The 19,353-nt window shown below is 42.7% G+C and overlaps 1 protein-coding gene across 1 annotated transcript in view; it reads right to left on the bottom strand.

Annotated features, from left to right (window-relative positions):
- egfra (epidermal growth factor receptor a (erythroblastic leukemia viral (v-erb-b) oncogene homolog, avian)) overlaps positions 1 to 19,063 on the bottom strand; it is a 40,346-nt gene extending 21,283 nt beyond the window's left edge. Inside the window, exon 1 of the mRNA XM_061084804.1 lies at positions 18,873 to 19,063. Coding sequence (XP_060940787.1) covers positions 18,873 to 18,951 — 79 coding nt within the window. The 5' untranslated portion in view covers positions 18,952 to 19,063. The remainder of the gene's footprint in view (positions 1 to 18,872) is intronic.
- Positions 19,064 to 19,353: the final 290 nt, after the last annotated feature.

Genomic DNA, 19,353 nt, shown 5'->3' with positions numbered 1-19,353 from the left:
GTCTGAATTATTACCTCCACCAAGGAGGTTAATGATGTCATCTGTGTTTGTGTCTTTGCAGGATTGTGCAAAAAACTGCAGGATGGATTACCTCAAAATTTTGGAATTTGGTGCAGCTTGGTTGAATTTAAGGGGACTTCTCAGCCTTGGTGGAGGTTCGTGCTCTACTAGTTTGTTCTGTTAATATCTAAAACCAGGACTAAAACCGCCCGGCACAAGACCAGCTTCTTCCCGACTGCAGTGGGCCTTATCAACAAGGCCCGGGACCTCCACCTGTCTTGGACTTTTATTCCGCCCCCACACCCCTAAGATGTGTTAAATTATATTATATTATATATATTATACTGTATTTCATTGCATAATGCAATTTGACACTGTTCACTGTTTTGCTTTTTGCATTGTGCATTTCACCTTTTACTTCACTTTTTATATCTTTTATATATTTTTATATAGATATATTTGTCTAAATAAATGCTACCTTGTATAAATATTAGAAAAAGTGAGTAAATAAGAAGTTAATAGTGAGTAAATATATATTGTTTTTATTATTATTATTATTGTTTTTCTTATGTGTGGTGTATTTATTGTGTTATTATGTTTCTATGTTCATTGTATGGACCAATAACCAGAGCAAATTCCAGGTAGGTTTAAACCTACTTGGCAATAAATACTTTCTGATTCTGATTCTGATCTATGATGTTCAGTAAAGGCTGCACAAGGCAGGTAGCTATGCCTTTAAGTTTCCTAAAGTTCATTCTCGAGTTATGCACAAGGCAGAAAGAAAAAGAAACCGATTCTACTGCTCAAGCAAACAGCCGCTCGGCCACGGTAAACACTCCCGTCGTCTAGTTGCTGATTTCATCACACGTCTGTTGCAGGTGGGGAACGACCTGATATCCTGTGAGCATAAACTGACTTCCTCATTAGGCAGCAACACATGAGGAAGAAACCAGGTCAGGCCCTGGCAACACAAGTTATAACTGACAGATGGTGTCACAATCCGTCCTAGACGATCATTTTCCAAGTGATTCAAGTCTGGTTTCACATGTCTGAGTTAGATCTGACATAAAGAGTTTCATAGAAGGACAACAGCAGGTGAGCAACAGTTCCCACAACCCTGTACTTTCCGGGGCGAGTGATTCAAGTTTTACTCATCAAGCATATAAGAACAGTTTGCTTTGAATGTGAAGGGTGGAGCCTGCACAGACGCAAGTACGGTAATACTGTGACAAAGACCAATTACCGATTGCTTCACTTCCTCCAGCTGAATTGTCGTCACTAAATGTCCAGGAGATAACTCCAGGAGCAAGGAGTGGCAGGTTCATTATATCACTGCCTCAGTGCTGCGTGCATGTGTGTGTGTGTGTGTGTGTGTGTGTGTGTGTGTGTGTGTGTGTGTGTGTGTGTGTGTGTGTGTGTGTGTGTGTGTGTGTGTGCGCGCAACACCAGTAGTTCAATAAGGCATTCCCTGGACTGCACTGTGCTGATCGGCAGCCATGTCAGAGCCAAACAAAAGACTCGATAAACCCGATCATTACTCATCTGAGCATGTTGCTATGTTTGCTCGCGTATCGTTCTTCTGATGTTTACTTGAGGACTAGCGTTGCAAGTCAATTGTGTGTGTGTTTGGGCAGATATTTGTTTCTCGAGGCTATTGGATCTGCGCAACAACGTGAAAGCGGTTATTTGTGAGATAATTAGGTTATTGTTCCGGTTCAGAACAAGAATAAAAAGTGTTTACTGACGAAGAGAATATAGAGAGAGTTCTGTTAGATTTATAAAAATAATAATAATACACCATCAATGAGAATTTACAGGATACCATGAAGCTTTATTCAGACGTTCTCCTGAAGTTATCCGTAGGGACTGTGAGTGAGAATGAAACATTTTCAGGAGTTCATGTCTGAGAGAGAAGACTGGTAATTCTCCCCAAGATGTAAATCAGAGAACGATAACATAAATATTACCATTCAGTGTTTATGTTGTTTTTTTGTACGGAAATGTTAAAACCGCAAGAAAAACTCACAACGTAATGAAATCCAATCAAACAACATTATAAATTACGGCTTAAGAAGGTTCAGCCTCTCCCAGGAAAGAAGCATTTTATGCACTGGGTTGCATATATGCAATTCAAGCTGATTTGTATTACTCTGCACATTGTTGTTGGCATCAAACTGTAAAATCAAAAGCTTTTCTTTGAACTTTGGAACTGAAGAGAAATAATTTGACAGAGGACAAGGGAACGAGTGAAGCAGAGTAGAAAACCAAAGTCACGGCAGACGAAATTTACAGTAAACACTTTGGACGCACTGACTAAACATGGCGAGATCAAATGTACAACGTCGAGTATCAAACGCAACCAAAGAGGAAAAAAGGTCAAAGTGAACCATAAATTCACGTTTGGAGGTCTCTCTCTCTTTCTTTCCTTGTATATCTGGCTGAAACCTCGTCTCTGAGAGGAAATAGTGACTGTAAACCAAACTGAGACGATGGCTCCTCAAACCCATCTAATGGTTTCCCTCCGTGCGCTGAGCCATCTGCTATACATTGAAATCATCATGCTTCATATCGCTCCACAGACGGACAGAGAAGGCAATGCCGCGCTCGCTTCCTCTCATTCGCGACCCCGCTATTCAATTACGCTGTGTCCAGAGTCGGATAATTACGTTCCCTGAAATCTTAGATATAATTAAAGGGAAGTAACAATGCGAACTGACACGACTTGTTTGTTTCTCTCTCCGACTCAACGGCATTACGGCAAAGTCTCTTATGTAACACAATCTGCAGTGCTCCTCTGCTGATAACAAATCGATGCCGAGATTAATTCCCTTATTTAGAGGTAAATTATGGTTAACCCCCCTCATATGTCTCTGCAGACAGCAAGAGGAAGCAGATGAGAGATGGGGGGGGGGGGGGCACACTATCAGCTTTTATTGGCCTCAGTTTTAGACTATAAGGCTCCTTGGGGTTATACTTACTCAAATTTCCAGACCTCCAGATTTTCAAGGAAGCATAAATCTGCCAAAGCCTACTATCAGTGTGTTAACAAAAAAAAAACTCACTTCCTGTATTCTTTCTGTGCAATCAGCTCATACTTCCTACTCCTATATTTTTCTGACTGGCCGAGATTCAGCAGGAAATGAGGGATCAAATGTCCCATAAAGACAAAACCAGCAGAACAAGTGCTCGTATGTGCTCTCTGCATTCACATAAACACACTTTGTAGTTCGGACTTAGAAATTCCTGATATCCTGCTCCCTTCCTCTGCGTGGGAGATGCATCAATCCCTTAGAGAAAACATCTTGGGGCCTTAAAAGAGAAAAAGAAAAGAGGGTCCGGAGGATACCCCCCCCCCCCCTCCATCCATGACTTTCCCTCCCTATTCCCAGTGAATGCAACAACATAGGTCCCTCTGACATCTCAGGAAGTTGATCTCTGCGCCAGGGTCAGTTTCATGCATCTACCCCGGCCGATGCTGAACCAGATGGTAGCTGATTGTCGTCTCCAGGGGAGGAGGACAAGAGGAGGATATAAATCCTGCTCTATTGGAGAAAGAGAACTGATGGAAAGGAAGTGAAAGGGGTGGGGGTGGAGAGGGGGGGAAGAAAACGCGATGAAGGAAGGCGAGTTTTGCGGTTTGACTGACTGAGCTGGTGGAGGATGCAGCGGCTGGCCGCGGGGTCAAACTGGGGGGATGGGGGGGGTGTAAAGCTTCACACTTGATGTATGAATGTGGCCGATGTCTCCCTGGAGGCTTACAAAGGGGGACAAACCTTAAAGTGTCCAGCTGTAGAACGCAAGCAAACCAGAGCTTCCTGCTGAACACGTCACATTCGCCCCCCCCGGTGACGACGCAAGTCCGGCCCCCCCCCCCAACTTCAGTCGGATCTCAGTCTGTGAAGTTTAGTCTGTTAAGAGCAAAGTGACCAAATAAAGAGCAAGAAGCCTGGTGTTTACTCGCGGCCCCTGAAAAGTGCTCTCCAGCCGTCAGTGAGACACTCCAGATACCTGAGGCCGGGCCCATCATAATGTTTACTCTCCACCTCGGTGTGAGGAAGCCGTGGATTTAGGTTCTGCACAAACACAAGGATACAGCATGTATACTCACACTGCAGAGGACTGGGATCAGCAGGTTTGAGACCCTGAGGTGAAAAGATCCATCCAGAACCATGTCACATCAAGGAACCAGAGTTCTTTTAAAGCCATTTACTTTATTATTGTTATAAATATTATTAGTTTTTTTCAACGATAGGGTTTGCTTTCTGTCTCCAACCAACAAAAATATATGAAAGCACCATGACTGCATGATGTCAAGCTAAGATAAAGCAGCAAAATAAAGAAAAGAGAGAAAGAAAAGTATATTTACATACATAAGACACAACATATGGATTATGAATGTAGATGTCTGCTATTTTGTTTTTTTTATGTATTGTGCAATTTACCTTTTTAAAACATTGGATTCACCTAATCCAAAAAAGAATTATCTCACTCTTTGAACATTATGGTTTTACTGGCCTCAGTAAAATTGAAGAGAACAGTTTCTTGGTTTATGTTAATTCTAATAAAAATGAAAAACATTTTAAGGAAACGTCTCTAACGAGAAACCTCCTTGACTCTATATGATTCACAGACCTCACTGGCAACAGTTTTCATTGGAACTACAGTTCTACAGTAGAAAGCCGTTCCAAAGAAAACTCTTCAGACAGACGTGTGTCGACAATCCAGAGCAGCAGATCATTATCTCTGGAAAGAAAGTTGCTGGTACAGTAAATCTAACGTTCCTGCAGCTCTATTGACTTTTAAAGCATCTTTCAGCTCTTTTTCCTCGTTGCAGTCGTCTCCCACAGCTCATCAGCGTCGTTTCCAGCTGCAACAGACAGCTGCTTCCAGTGAAGGAGCTGTGATAAACCTACTGAACATGGCCTGCCCAGCATCAAATGGTGGACAGAAAGTTTTCTGCCAGCTGGTGAACACAGTGAAGTATTTTACTGTTCTGGCGTCAGACACTTGAAGTAAAAAATACTAGAACAGAGAGTGCATGAACTAATGTCTTTCTGAGTCAGTTCTATGTGTGAATATCGTTGACTGCATATCAAAATGGACTCGTCCAAAGCCAAGTGAAGCCAACAGTGGCCGCAGCATAAGTCATAAACCCTTTCTTCTCCATGTTATTAATGGGACACGGACCAAACGTAAATGGTCAAAACACATGTCAAATCATTTTAGATGACACCGATGTTTGTTCAAGTGCTACCTTTTCCAGTAAATATGTTTGATTATATATTTAATGTGACAAAACCAGTTAAACGTGTAACGAGTGAAACGTCATGACTGACAGCTGAGACTGATTCGCAATTGGTCGAGCACGTGTGTGGGCGGGACCTCGGTATTGCGGCCAATGTTGTTTGTACAGTTTGTCGCGCTGCTTTTGTCTCCCAAAGGAGATAAGTGAGCAAATGTTCAGAGAACCATGTAGAAAAATATTGATTTTACTGGCTGACATGAGGATCTTGTATTTGCCGTCACACTGGTTTTTGTTTTAACTACTGCCGTGAATCATCAACATACTGAACATATATCTCAATAGTCAATGTATTCCTGAACCCACTGTGACACCTATGAGATGTAAATATCACGAACGACAGGAGAGGCATTAACGTTTACGTGTTGCTCCTCACATTGGATGAATGTAAATATTTCAAACTGCGCTCCCACTCCTCTCCAGCTGTGACCAACATACATGGGGCTTCACATGATGGGGCCCACATCCTCACGCTACACTCATCATTAGTCAGACGATTCTCCCACACGCCCGGTTGGAAAGTCCATTAGCGCTTCAACTAATCCCACTCGTGTTACCCCCAAACTCACACAACCCCCGTTACCCCGGGACCCATTTAAATTCCTAATGACGTGCAAACAGTCGACCCACTTCCTCACGTCCACACATTCTCCCCATTGAGGACCGCTCTCGCCAAGACAACCCCCCTCCTCCACCTTTCCTCCATCTCCTTCCCTGTTAAAACCATACTCCTCTTCAATCCCACAGGAAGCCGGAGAGGAAGACGGGAGAGGGAGTGGGCGGAGAGCACACTGCTGCTAACTCGCTCGTTCAATGCCCCACCACCCCAGCCCTCTCCTCCTCCTCCTCCTCCTTCTCCTCTTTCCAACAATCGCCACTGAGCCGTGCATGGAAAAGAAAAGCAGAGGAAGAAGGGAGGCAAAAAGACAAGAAAAACAACCACCACCAGCAAAGAATCCCACACGTTTGACACATCATTCCAGCAGGAGACAGCAGCTGGGATTCGGGAATCAGCCTGTTGGTTTAAGCATTCCCAGCACAGAGCAGGTTCGAGCCCAGCAGAGATAGGACAGATAACTCTCAGTCCCTGCACTCCTCACTTCATCCCAACAAAGGAGATAGATGCTCTTTGAGGTCGCCTTTCTGCTTAAGGGTTTCTTATTTTAGCCCCGATTGCTGACAGGCTCATTTCTGTGAAGGTCTGACCGCTGCTCGACTCTGTTCCTGCCTTCGTCGGCTCTGAAGTGACTCTGAAGTCTTCGGAGAGAGGGATCCCATAAAAGGAAGATTCTACAAAAGCCCCAGGGTTTCGCGTTAGTAAGCTCTGTTGCTCATCCCTTACTCACCATTTCAACCTCTGCGTCCGGAATCAGCCGGCTCTGAAATCCACTGATGAGTAGTTTCTTCCTCATCCACGCTGGCAGAGGCCCAAAGTCAGGGACAAATGCAGCTCGGGGGGAATTAGTTTGTACAGCAGAGGAGCTCTCGTAATATTCGGCACTCAGGAAGGGTATTTTGTTACATGTTGCGTTGTCCTTGCCAAAAGCATGACCGATTTAATTTGCACAGGAAAGCTGAGAAAACTTCAGCGACGTCTTCCTGATGACACACCAAACTGAAATGCCTGAAATGCATCAAGGGGGCCACTGCCAAGTGTTCAGTTATAAACTTGAGAGTATATTCAGAACAACTCTATCTATGCTATAGTAGTGTGAACGGCGAGAACTGACAGTTTTGCATCAGACACCTCTCCCACAAGCCCACAGCTCAGATTTCTCCCATTGTTAACGTGCAGGGCGTTATCCGGTTCCTGACCAAAACAGCACATCACATATGGTTAGCAAAGCTCCCAAACAATGCGTTAGCTTGTTTTAGACCATTATGACTGAGGAGGGTGGTTGTTTCAAGGACGCTCCCTCACTGCGGAGACACAGAGGGGCTTTAGCACGACCTGGGGCCTTGCTGCTTTGCGTCAGTCATCAAACGCATCAGACTTGGCAGACGAGAGCCTTATCCTGCTATCGGCTGCACTGCTGAACACAAGGACCCTGGCTCCGAATCAGTGTGTGTGTCTCACAACACGGAAAATAGAGTCAACGTTAACTTTCATCAGTGGTTGTTTTTTCTGTTAGTTTAATTATTTGAAGACTACTGGAAGAAAATTGGTTGAAGGATCAGGGAAGAAACCATTAAGTTTTGGTTTGGGCCCGGATCAGGGGATGGATCCAGGAATCCTTTTAATGTTTTTCCTTAAACATTGAGGGATAGGGCGTTTCCCACATTTTCATTTATTACTCAAGAGAATTACGTGAGTCTTAATGAAAAAATGCAGACGTGTTAAGGGTGTTGGTATCGATAAGTATGAACTGTTTTGTGAAGATCCACATCTGTTTCAAGTGAATCTAAATGTGGTTTCATAGAGATTTAGCTTTTGCCGCAATATGGCAACAAATAGGTCTGGAACCCTGGGAAACGTTCTGTGAAACTAGGACTGGTTTTAATATAAGGGGACTGTTCGGCCTTGGTGTTGGTTTCCACTCTACTGAGTGCAGTTGTAGTTGCCTCATATTACACATTACAAATTGCCAAATGAATATTTTCAGATTGAAAGTTCATTCTAGAAACAACATGGGATGAGACGGTCTCACCGATGGGTTCTTTCTCTAGCGGCTCTGGAGCCCTCGATCATATCACTCTGTCTCCCTCTGCTTCCACTAAAGTTTTGCCAACTACATCCTCCAAAGTAAACTTCTGTGTCAACTTCTAAGCCAAAATGGATAAGAAATCCTTCGAGTGCTCAAAGGGCATTTGGGAAAACTCTGTTCTGTGATATGATTCAAAGCTCCGGAACAGCTACTAAATAGATCATTGTTTCGTCAACCCCTATTTCCAGGGTTGAGAATAAAGTTTCAGTCTGACCTTTCAAGCAATCGTTGACATGAGGGGCCTCGAAGTGCACAGACAAAAGGAGGACATTTTAAGATTTACGATTCCATGACAACTGAGCAAATCTTCCATGAAAAATTGTGCGATACGATCAAAAGCGCTGGAGCAACTCTGAAACAGACCTTGTGGTGAGATAGTTTTGTCCATTACAACCATGAAAAGCAGATTAAATGATGTTTCCAGCTCCAAATCCTGGATCTCATTTCGGATGTTTTTCAATCGACTAACAGGTGCCAAGCATTTATAACCCAGCAGAAGTCTTGGACAGTTCAGATCACTTCATTTGTTGGAGGTATTAGCACATAAAAAGTAACTCAAAATATACTGACTTTTCAAAGCAGAATTACAATAGTTTCTCTTCTGCCAGTTCAACATGCATATTTAAAATACCTCCTGCTAGACTGGTTTAAAAACAAAATCTAATTTAGTCGCTTGTTTTTATGTCCTTTTGACCTCATAACACAATAGGGTTTGAGCATTTTTAATCTCTTGGAAATGTTGAGGGTGCCTGATTATTGCAATAATACTTGGATAAAAAAAAACAAGTGGATTCATATTAAAAAAAATCTCTGCCTGTTTAATCAGCTCAGGAAGAGGTTGTTGAGGCAGTGGATATACTGCTGGTCCCCAGGGCTAATCCTTGCTGCCTGGCACGAGTTCAACTATGCACTCCAGGGTATTTCTACCAGGGAACCCTTTCTACTCCGAGCCACACGGATATGAAGCTAAAGTGGTTTGTTATGAATATGAAAGGAGAGAGCAGCAAATATTGATCATTTATCCGTGATGCTTTAAGTGTCGTGGGGCTGTGATACGATGCATTGCGAGAGCATGTGCTCTAAATATATGGCCTCCCTTAATGGTTAAGTGGAAAGAAGTAGAGAAGCAGTTCCGTCTGTTTTTTTATAGACGGAAACATTGCAAACAGAATCCCTTTTTTTACAGGCCTCTGGCTTCAATTATGAAAACATGAGGTAATGAAGATGTTACGCTCAAAGTCCCACCAGGAAATTAAATCTGGGCTCAACGAAGCGTTGGTGTTGTTGAATCTTATTAGGTAATTAGAGCAGGTATAGTGCACGAGGGGCGTTTTGTTGAGTGTGATGTTTTAGTGCTGGGGGAGTTACAGATCAAATCTGTAGCCGAGCCAAGCCTCGATGACGCTATCATGAACAATCATCTCCTCCCTGATAGGTGATGTTGGCTTTCTGATGCAGGAACACTACTCCCACTAGAGCTGGAAGGATTTATTGAAATATTCCCTGATAAACCTTTCATATATCTGTTTGCAGATATGATATATTATGTTTTTATTAAAAAAAACATGTAGCCTATGCATTCAAGTTAAGATTCATGTAAGAATGTCTATATTATTTTAAAACTCTGCATGTTCGGTTGTACTGTATATGTTTTCTTTTTTATAAAGGTTATGGTGAAATTGTAAATAGATCAAGCCTCACTTACATTTCTCTGTCATAAGGATTTGATAATGGCATCTTGGTAATCATTGACAACATTGTTAATTTAATTAAATAACGCACATTGTACTTATAAAACTTTACAGGTCAATGAAGAAACAAACATTTAGGCATAAACTAAACTACCTGATTAAGCATTTGTGATTATCTGAGCTGGCAGCTCAACACATCCAAAGTTACAGAGGTCCATGGTTCCAGATGTTGAATCACACCATTAGTGATTAGTGATAACAGTTTGGATTTTTAATGAAATTACTCCACAGTTGTTGGATAGACTGAGATCAAATGTGATACGAACATTCATGTCCCTTTCAGTATGAAATGTAATAACTTTGTGGATTCTTAACCATTCATATGAAGAAACCAGGGTCCATGATTTTGGCCGAACCTGAAAAACTAATGCAGGAAGTATATTGGAACAGTTTCCAAAGAACTGAACATATTTTAACAGTTTCCCATACAGTGATTTATTTGGTAAACTATAAACCCAACTGTGGCTCAAAAAACAAAGTCCAAACCAAACTCCAGACTCCATTACACCCTTTCTTTTTGCTACTTCAATGCATGTGGTATTTTTCTGATATTTGTATGTAGGATCAGTTGTCCTGAGTCAACATCAAGCTCAAAGACAACTTAATAGTTTCAGTTCCCCCCTCAGCCTTTATAACTTCCAGCGAACAGGGATCCTTTCTCCCCACTGTTGACACAGGGCTGTAAAGTCATGTCTACAAGGAACGTTAAGGTCAGGGTGGACAGATAAGCATGTGTCAGAGAAGACGACAAAGCCCCAAATAAAGAACCTTTTGTCCAAAGACTTAGGGGTTTCTGCAGGGAAGGAGACATTCATTCAAGTATGGCCTACACATTGGTCTCATGCATTTCCTCTTTTTCTTATTTCTCAGTCGTGTATGTTGTCCCATTATCTTATTTGGCACCCTGCCCCTTTCCCCATGTGCATTACCTAACTTCTAGCCTTATTAACGTTTTTCTCCTGTTAGGGAGCACAGGGAACTGAACCACAACAGGCACAGTGTATGCCAGGAAACTTCAGGCTTTGCACTCTGCAACATGTCACTACCAGGCACATTCTAGGATGTGACAGGGGTCTAGACTATAACCTGGAGGCCATACAGGTATCAGTTAACAAGTCATTCTGCATGGCTGCACATGTCTACATTGCTCGTGAGAAACTCTGCTCGGTAAAAGGAGGTTTTACCAAGAACCAATCGTAAGAACCTCATTCACAGTCAAATACAAGTTGTTCTTTCAACAGATCAAAAAAAGTCACACATTAGTCATGATAAGCAGTTTCATGTTTGGATTGTATTTCCTTATCTGTGTTCCTCAGAAAGGAGTCACCCTCAAACAATGCATGCTGGGAAGTTTGAATTTCAGTAGTTCATTCAATCCCCTGATGATTTCAAGAGTTTGTTTTAATAACAACTCATATTTTAGCTCACTTGAAATTTATTACAAAATCTATGCAATTGTTTTTCCTACTTGCCTTTTAAATAAATACCCTGCTGGAAAGTTATGTTCCGCTTTGCCACTCTGCCACACCCGTGCCATGAAGCATGTAATGCTATAATGACATTGGCTAAGAAAACACTTTTTCATAGGTAGCCGAGCAAAGAAAACTGACAGACAAGTCTGATCTGGCTTATCTCAAACCGCCGAAATAATTATGAAACAAATACAGTTCAATCATATTCACCCTAAACCTCAGTTGCAGTAAATCTATATCAAGTTAAGCTGAACAACTTTACGTCAATGACTCTTACACACTCCATTGTTGGCATTTGGAAAAAGTCAAACCTTTAAGCAATAGTCGAGAGCGGAGCCAAACCAAACAGCTTCAAGCTTCAGGTTAAAGAACTCCAACATCCTTTTAATCAGGATGTGAGGCAGGAAGCCCCCTCCTTCCTCCTCTCTTTACCTTGCAGAGGGGAATTACAAATTAAACATTGTGGATCTCCATCACAATAGCTCTTGACAAATGCAGGAATTCATTTGCAAAAATTGGACAAATGAACTTGCATGTACCACAAGGTCCAAACCATTAACAATGACTCACGGCACAGAGTGCAACATTTAGTTTACTGGGCCAATGGACCACACAGGAAGAGGCTGAGGGAAGCCAGCTTCAGAGATCAGCCGCCAGCCCTTCGACCGGCGCCCTCTTCTCAAATGTTCTGCGATGGGACGTTTGTTGATGAAGCTATTGTTCTTCTCCCTGTAGGGGATTCCTCCCGTTTGAAGCACTGCTACTCAGGCTGACCTGGGGGTCATTGGAGAAAATGCCACGCCTACACAAGTTCTTCAGGATGGTGCAAACAGGCTCTTGTCTTTTCTGACTTTTCGCACTAACCTGAAGCAGCTTGAAGCCTCTTTGATGAACAAATGAGCGAGGGCACGGATTCCGAAGTCAGAGATCTCTCTCCGTCCCTCTGATGTTTGTTTGTCTATCCTTGACTCTCCTGTTTTTCAGCCCTTTCCTTAGATCAGTGCACCTCCTCAGTCCATCTCATTGACATCTTTTACATTTGCATCATGACACGATGATCCGTACAGCTCAGCCCTGAAAACAAATGAACCAGCTATTTGTGTCTAAGGGGAAAAAGGGCCTCAGACTGAATGCTCTTGAGCTGGGTTCACAGTGTCTTAGATTCAGGGTTTTCATGCAAGCTGAAAGCCTCCAGGATGGAAACATGTTCAGTGCCCACTTTCCATCTTTACCTTTCGCTACTAGAGCCGACTTACTGTTTCAGCAGTTCCAGTTTGACAAGACGCGTTTGAAAACTGCTTCGTCAAACAAATGAAAAACATGAGGTTTCTTCAGAAGGGATTTTAACTGGCAAGAAATGTTTCACTTTCTACAACTGGCATGAATGTAAAGGAAAAAATACCACACCAGCCAATGAAAAGAGGAACCCAGAAATCAAGCTAAGTTCATGCATTTGCTCCATCCCTGTATTTCTGCTATTTCCAGTGGGAACTTCTCTTCAAAAACTGAAATAAAGTACACACTCATGGTAAATGAAATATGCATAAATATGTTTCGTCAAACTTACTTTACTTTCCAGATTTTTCCTTTTATATCAACACCTGACAGTGGGAACCTTTTCTCTATAATATTGTAAGCTCACTATATTAAATACCTTGAGATAACGAATGATATGATTTGGTTTGATTTATATTTAAAGTCATAAAACAATTATTTACAGAGGGTAACAGTTTAATCAGTTTAACTGATGTAGCACATTACATCTGAGAAACTTGAGCTTGGAAATGTTATTGTTGTTGTGTTTTTTTCTTTAAAAATGAATTAAAGGTTTCAATCTGCTTTCAAAAATGTAAATTAACTGCTTATTAAAATACTTGTGGATAAAGTTTCTGAAAAATACAGTAGCTCTCTTTGTTACTTAAAAAAATATTTTGTTGTTATACTGTGGCCAAGTTGATAGCTCCAATATAAAAGGCACTAATAAACACAGCTAATGATCCATCAATATCTTTGGCATCCATGAGAACGTGGGAATTAACAGTGACGGTCATGTTTTTTCCAAAAAACGGTTACGCTAAAGGTGAAACAACTGAATCTGATGAAATTATGTCTCCGACGCGCCCTCAGGTCAGATCAGTTTTAAGAGATAGACATACTTTCACAGGCTCGATTACTCAACTGGAGCTGTGGCCTATTTTCCCCTCGAACATGACACTGCACCTGATGAGATGGGAAGATATCAGAGGGCCTTTTTTTCCAAACTGAATTCCTGGGTCTCTTTCCACTGGAGACTCCACACGCGAGCGGTGGATCATGGAAAGGCCATAAAATCAGCGGATGACTTTGTCACCAGGCGCAAACAAAAGGACACAACACAGTTCAATGAGTAACCACATGCACTCACTTATTCCATGCTGCGTTCTCCCTGGATGTATACAAACTAACACAACTGATGTGAGTTGCTTCAGTTGCATCACCATAAACTGTGGTTCACTTTGAGCGGGAGGCCAAAACAAGGACTTTTAATAATTCATATCAATCATGCAACAGTCAGCATTTCTTAACCCATCAAATATTAATGTCAGACATGAAAACACTACATCAAATGTTATTGGTTATGGTTTGTTTAGACTCAGCAGAATAACCAGACACATAATTAACGCTGGCGGAGCGGCGGGGCCTTTTGATTTTTTAAGGTTACACAATAGATTTGCCGTTTTCAGAGTCATAAAAGTGAGACGAAGAACAAAAGCTGCTGCGCTGCTGTGTTCCCCCCCCGATGACACGCGTCTAGCCTCGGGTGCGTCTGCTGCGCGGCACAGATCTCGGTTGCTCTACAGATGTATCAGTGCAGCCAGATAACTCGCTCGCTACAGAGGCACCATTGTCCCAGAGTGAAACCAAAATCCTGCACCTTGCAAGTAGCTCCGTAAAAAAATTCTCTACCACTCAGACGTGGTGCAGTTTATCAAAGCTGGGAGGGAGGATGGTGAGAAACGATCCTCCGGCTCCCACGGCCTGAAACCCGAAAAACCATATTTGCAACAATGGCTGCAGCAGATGAAAGTCTGGGAAGGTCGTCAGAGCAGCAGCGAGCCTCGACACCAGCAGCGGGAGAACCAGGGCCACTCAGGACCCTCAAACGCAGACTGGAGATTCTAGGATTACACAGGATCACAACCCTTTATTTCACTACCGACGTCCATCTAACCTCGGAGAGTGGGCTTTAATGAAAAGAAAAGGCACAACTTTTTTCTGAAACTGATGGAAAAAAAAAGATGAATGATGAGGGAAGCTGACTTGTTAGATCCCAACGCAACACAGAGGGAAAAGCACTTAGTCAGAACACAGAAAACGCACTGCAGGAGTGAAATATTCTCATGATTCAGCTCAGGTTTTGCAGGTGTGCAAGCACATTTAAACTGAGAGGGGGTAGAATCTGCCTTCACCTTATATTATCTTCTAATCTCATTCTGTCCAGAACTTAGACTACCATTAACTCCGAAAAAAAAAGCATATTGATATAAGCGGGTTATCCTGTGCCCAGTATGAGCTGGGTAGCGTTGCACTGGGTATTAAGGATTAGGCCGTCGACATGTCCCTGAGATTAGTTTGATCTTTCACAGGTTAACTCATGGACCAGTTAAAGAGGCCGTTTCACCTCAGATCTGCATTTTTAAAGATTGCAAAAAGTTTAGAAATATTTTAGGATACAATAAAAAGCGTTAATCATCACCTCGCTGGTACAACTCCAGTCACACAGATTGATTCAGATACCATTTAGCATTTCCATCTGGGAAATAAATCAGAGCAGTTATTGCTTGTGGTTTAGCTGCTGGGCGAAGCTGCGGGCATTATTTACAATCTCTCCACACGTGATGACAGCTAATAAAATGAGCAAGCCAGCAGACAGGACAAAGAGCTTTTCTATTATTCAGCGAGTCCTGTCGAGCCTCCCGCAGGAGAGGCACCTTCCGAGGCCGCTGCCGAGCGGAGGACTGACAGGTGGGCTTCCTGTGGGAGAGGCTGCACTTATCAAAACTCAAATTCATTTCCAAATGTCGTCCCTATGACAGGAATGCAACTGGAGGGCGGCTGATTGATGGGGCGTAATGGCCACCTGCTTGTTTATTTTCCAATATGCGACTATTACCTCCAACAAAGTGGTTCTGCTGACTCCCTTGTCCATTTGCTTGATTGTTTGTTGGTTTGTCAGCAATAGGAAATGGGCCAAGAGAGAACCAATAAAAGTTTTGGGGCAGATCCCGACACAGGGACAGATCCATTTTCTTAACGAGTGTCATTTTCACCAATTTCCCAGGGACTGATTAAAACAAATCAGGCATTTTTAGGGCACTGATATTTATGAGTGTATGCGATTTGGTGCGGATCCAATTCCTTTCAGCCGCTGCCTGGTGATAGATTGTGGTGCAGATCCAGGAAATGTTTTACCACTTACTTCAGCATTATGAGATAGGCCTGTGGTGGACATATGTGCTCTACTCAGTGCTGTTCTATAGCTGTCTCAAAAGGTATGTTTAGTAGTCAGACAGACAGGCCATAACTTACACTTCTCCCCTTTTGCTCATGTTTTTGGTTTTGTAAATAAGCTAAGAAAAACAGAATATATACCTCCGTCATCGGAGCCTGAGCCTCATCCCAACAGTTCCCTTAAATTCAATCAAAGCTGCACCAAATTTCAAACACTCTCATAGACATCAGTTCCCTAAACATGCCAGATATTTCTTCATCTAAATCCATGAATTATTCCCTGGGAAGTCTGGGACAAAGTCAAAAAACACCATGTATCTCGCAATGTTGAATAAAGTGATGAATAAATTCCTTGATCTGCCTCCTAATCCGGATCCACACCCTGAAACTTACTGGCTTCTTCCCGGACCCACTGCAGGTGCTCCTGCCAAGTTTCCTCGTAATGGCTTAGGTAGTTTTTAGATGATCTCACTTATACAAACAAACAGACAGTGGTTAAAACCTTATAACCTCCTGTTCTACTGTGGCTATAAGTTGTTATGCTCTGATTTGGCCAATCACTATTGAGGTGAGGAGTTAAATGGTGATTGAATAGAAAATAAGGAATCTATTATGTCTGTGATAAAGTGAGCATGACTGTTAATGTCTCTCTCTCTCTCTCTCTCTCTCTCTCTCTTTCTATCTCTCTCTTTCTCTCTTCCTTTCCCTCTCTCTCTCTATCCTTCCCAGCTCATTGATCCGTTTTTGTTGAAATTATTGGAACATTGGAACACAGATTTATCTTTGTCCATCCCTGGTCTCCGTGTATTTCTAAGGTTTTCTCTCCTCGACAATCTTTTGTCACTTCCACGTGTAAACAGCTGAGCAGATGTTCTCACTTGGCTCCTAGCAACACAAACACTTTCAGGTCAAACAGACTTCGCTGAATTAGATCGAACGGTCGGCCGCCCCTGATAAACCGCACGTCTCGCGGATTGGAGATTCTAAAATAGGTCGAAGGATTACATGCTCCTTTGTGGGCTGAGGAAATTATCCTTCATTTTAAGGCTCATAAAACCCTTTGAAACCCTTTTGGATTATATCAGAAATGCTTTGCCACCAAGTTCAGAACAAGACTGTATTTTGAATCTTGTTTTAAAACCTTGTTTTTGCTGGAAAGAGAAGTTGTATTACTGCTCCTGACTCGCTCCTTTGATGACACATTTAAAAAAAATCTATTCTTACATCTATATTTAGGTGTATTTAAAAGCACCTTCAACAGCCGACGTCTGTAATCTGTTATTATCCAAATGGTTGTTAGATATTTATCTTTAATTGTCTTTATCTGTTAGTATTTAATCTTTTGGGGGTTTTGAGGTTCTGTGATTATGGGAAAGTACTGGAGTTTAACATCTTGTTGACACATATGAGCTAAGAAACCACGTTGTGCCACACCGAAACATCTGTCTCAGCCTCTGGCCAAAAACAAAAGGACAACAACAACTAAACCTGTCGGACCAGATGGCTGAACCTTGCATATCGCTGGAAATTGAATCAGTCTCAAAAAATGAGGTAATTAAACACAACTGCGCTGCGTACCGTAACTCTCCTTACAGCTGCTCAACTCCAAAATTCTCTGGACTTAGAAAAATTCCCATAATCCTTATTTACTGTGGGAGACCTGCTGCTGCTGTGCTCCGTCTGGTTTGTTTAGACGCCCAGAAATATTTAGGGACTCTTGTCTTTTTTGGCTCACAAACACTCTTGATTTGTTATGGTCCTGTGAAAACCAGCACTGGCTGTGGCTGGTCGGAGCGGACAGGAAAGATGCAACTTGCTCGTGCGCTGGTGGCGACAAACACACACACACACACACACACACACACACACACACACACACACACACACACACACACACACACTGTGCTCATCTGCTTATATGGAGGAACAAGACTTGACAGTGATGATTCATGAGAAGAGGAAGTTGAAATTCATTAGGGACTGAAGAGATGTGGTCACTTTCTCTGCCGACATCTGGCCTGAACGGAGTGCGACTCCCTCCGACGTACATGTGCAGTCAGTCGTAGTAGTTTTCAGCTTTTAATCTTACAACAACACTTAGTCTAACCACTGGGGTGCAAGGGTGTACCTTGCGGGTATAGTCAAATAGGAATGTGGGTTGTATAGTGAGGTGTCCGGTTAGAGACCCTGAAATCTCAGCTGCTCAGAGAGAAATTGAAGTAACAGTCAAAACACTGCTGTGCCATTAGAATAAGAGTTGTTTGACCTTAACGTCAGGGCCGAGCCAAAAGCCAGAGAATCAGAGTTCCCTGTTCCTCTGTCCTCAGCAGCTTGTTTTCATACTTTCGCTGCAGCCGCTCTGCTCTCTATCATCTGTGCAAGATGAAGAATGAAAGGCCTGTTCTCACATTTTCATCTAATTTCCTCTGAGGACCAGATGCACCGTGCAGCATCTCATCATGTCAAAGGATGCTCCGAGTCCAGGGCAAAAATAAACACATCATTGGGAAGAGCTGCCAGACCTCATCTCTAATGTGAGTCTGTGGTTGTGTGAGGCTGTGAGGATGAGAAAAAGTTACTTGTGTACTTTTAAGTGTGTTTGAAGGTGACAGCATGGCCCAGTTCTGCTTCTATTTTTGCCTACAAACGGGTCAGAGTATAAAAACAACGATATGAGGATGAAATAAAAACGCACAGCCCAGAAAGAAGAAGATAAATTGCACAATCTACACTCCCTCCCTGCATCATCTTCATCATCACCACCACCATCATCATCACCAACGTGGTGCGAAGCTGCGTACTTGAGTCACCGTGGCTGTGGCACAGATGCGTCTTTGCGCATTCCACCAATTAGCTAATTCAACATTTCCCACCCCCTCGAACCCGCGTCTGTGTGTGCACTGCTGGTGAGTCATGTGCGTAAAACTTCTCTGGAGCCTCTGTGGCATTTCTACCAGGTCCCGGCGAGACTGGGAGAAACTTTTCAGCGCCGGGATCATGTTTCCCTCTGAGCTTTTTCTGTTTTTCTTTTTTGGAGAGACTGTCTGAGATTTGTGTGATTTGTTAGAGTAAAGTGGGAAAGCGAAAGTCTTCTCCCCTAACTCCCGACCCACAGCCACGTACATGTCGTAATAATGTCTGGCGGACATACCTTTCTTTTCCGCCAGTGCGCAGCAGCCCAGCCACAGCACAGAGGTGAGACTGATCCACTTCACCAAACTGGTTTCCATCGTGAGGCTCGTCTGGTTCCCACTAAAGCTCCCCACCGGGTCCGGGTCACTCCATGTCCACCACGCAAGAGAGATATTCCGCTTGGTCACTACTTCCCAGTCTCCGAGTTGCCTCTTGGTTCCTGAGTGAGAGAGTGTTTCTGCTGCTGTGGGAAAGTCAAACTTTGACTGCTCCTCCTCCTCAGAGATCTGCTGCTGGTTCCCACTGCTGCTGCTCTGACGTCAGCAGGAGGGAGGACAGATGCGCCTCACAGGTAGAGGGAGAAACAAACATCATAGCATAGATATTAATAATAGTACAATTCATAATAACAATACAATTTATATAAATTATAGTTATTGTTATTATTATTTTAACAATAAGCCACAAAGGAGAAACGTTGTATTAAATTGGAAAAGTAA

Source organism: Limanda limanda, chromosome 13, assembly GCF_963576545.1.
Source record: "Limanda limanda chromosome 13, fLimLim1.1, whole genome shotgun sequence".
Lineage (NCBI taxonomy): Eukaryota > Metazoa > Chordata > Actinopteri > Pleuronectiformes > Pleuronectidae > Limanda > Limanda limanda.
Note: the sequence above shows the minus strand (reverse complement) of the source record. Positions and strands in the feature narration are given on the sequence as shown.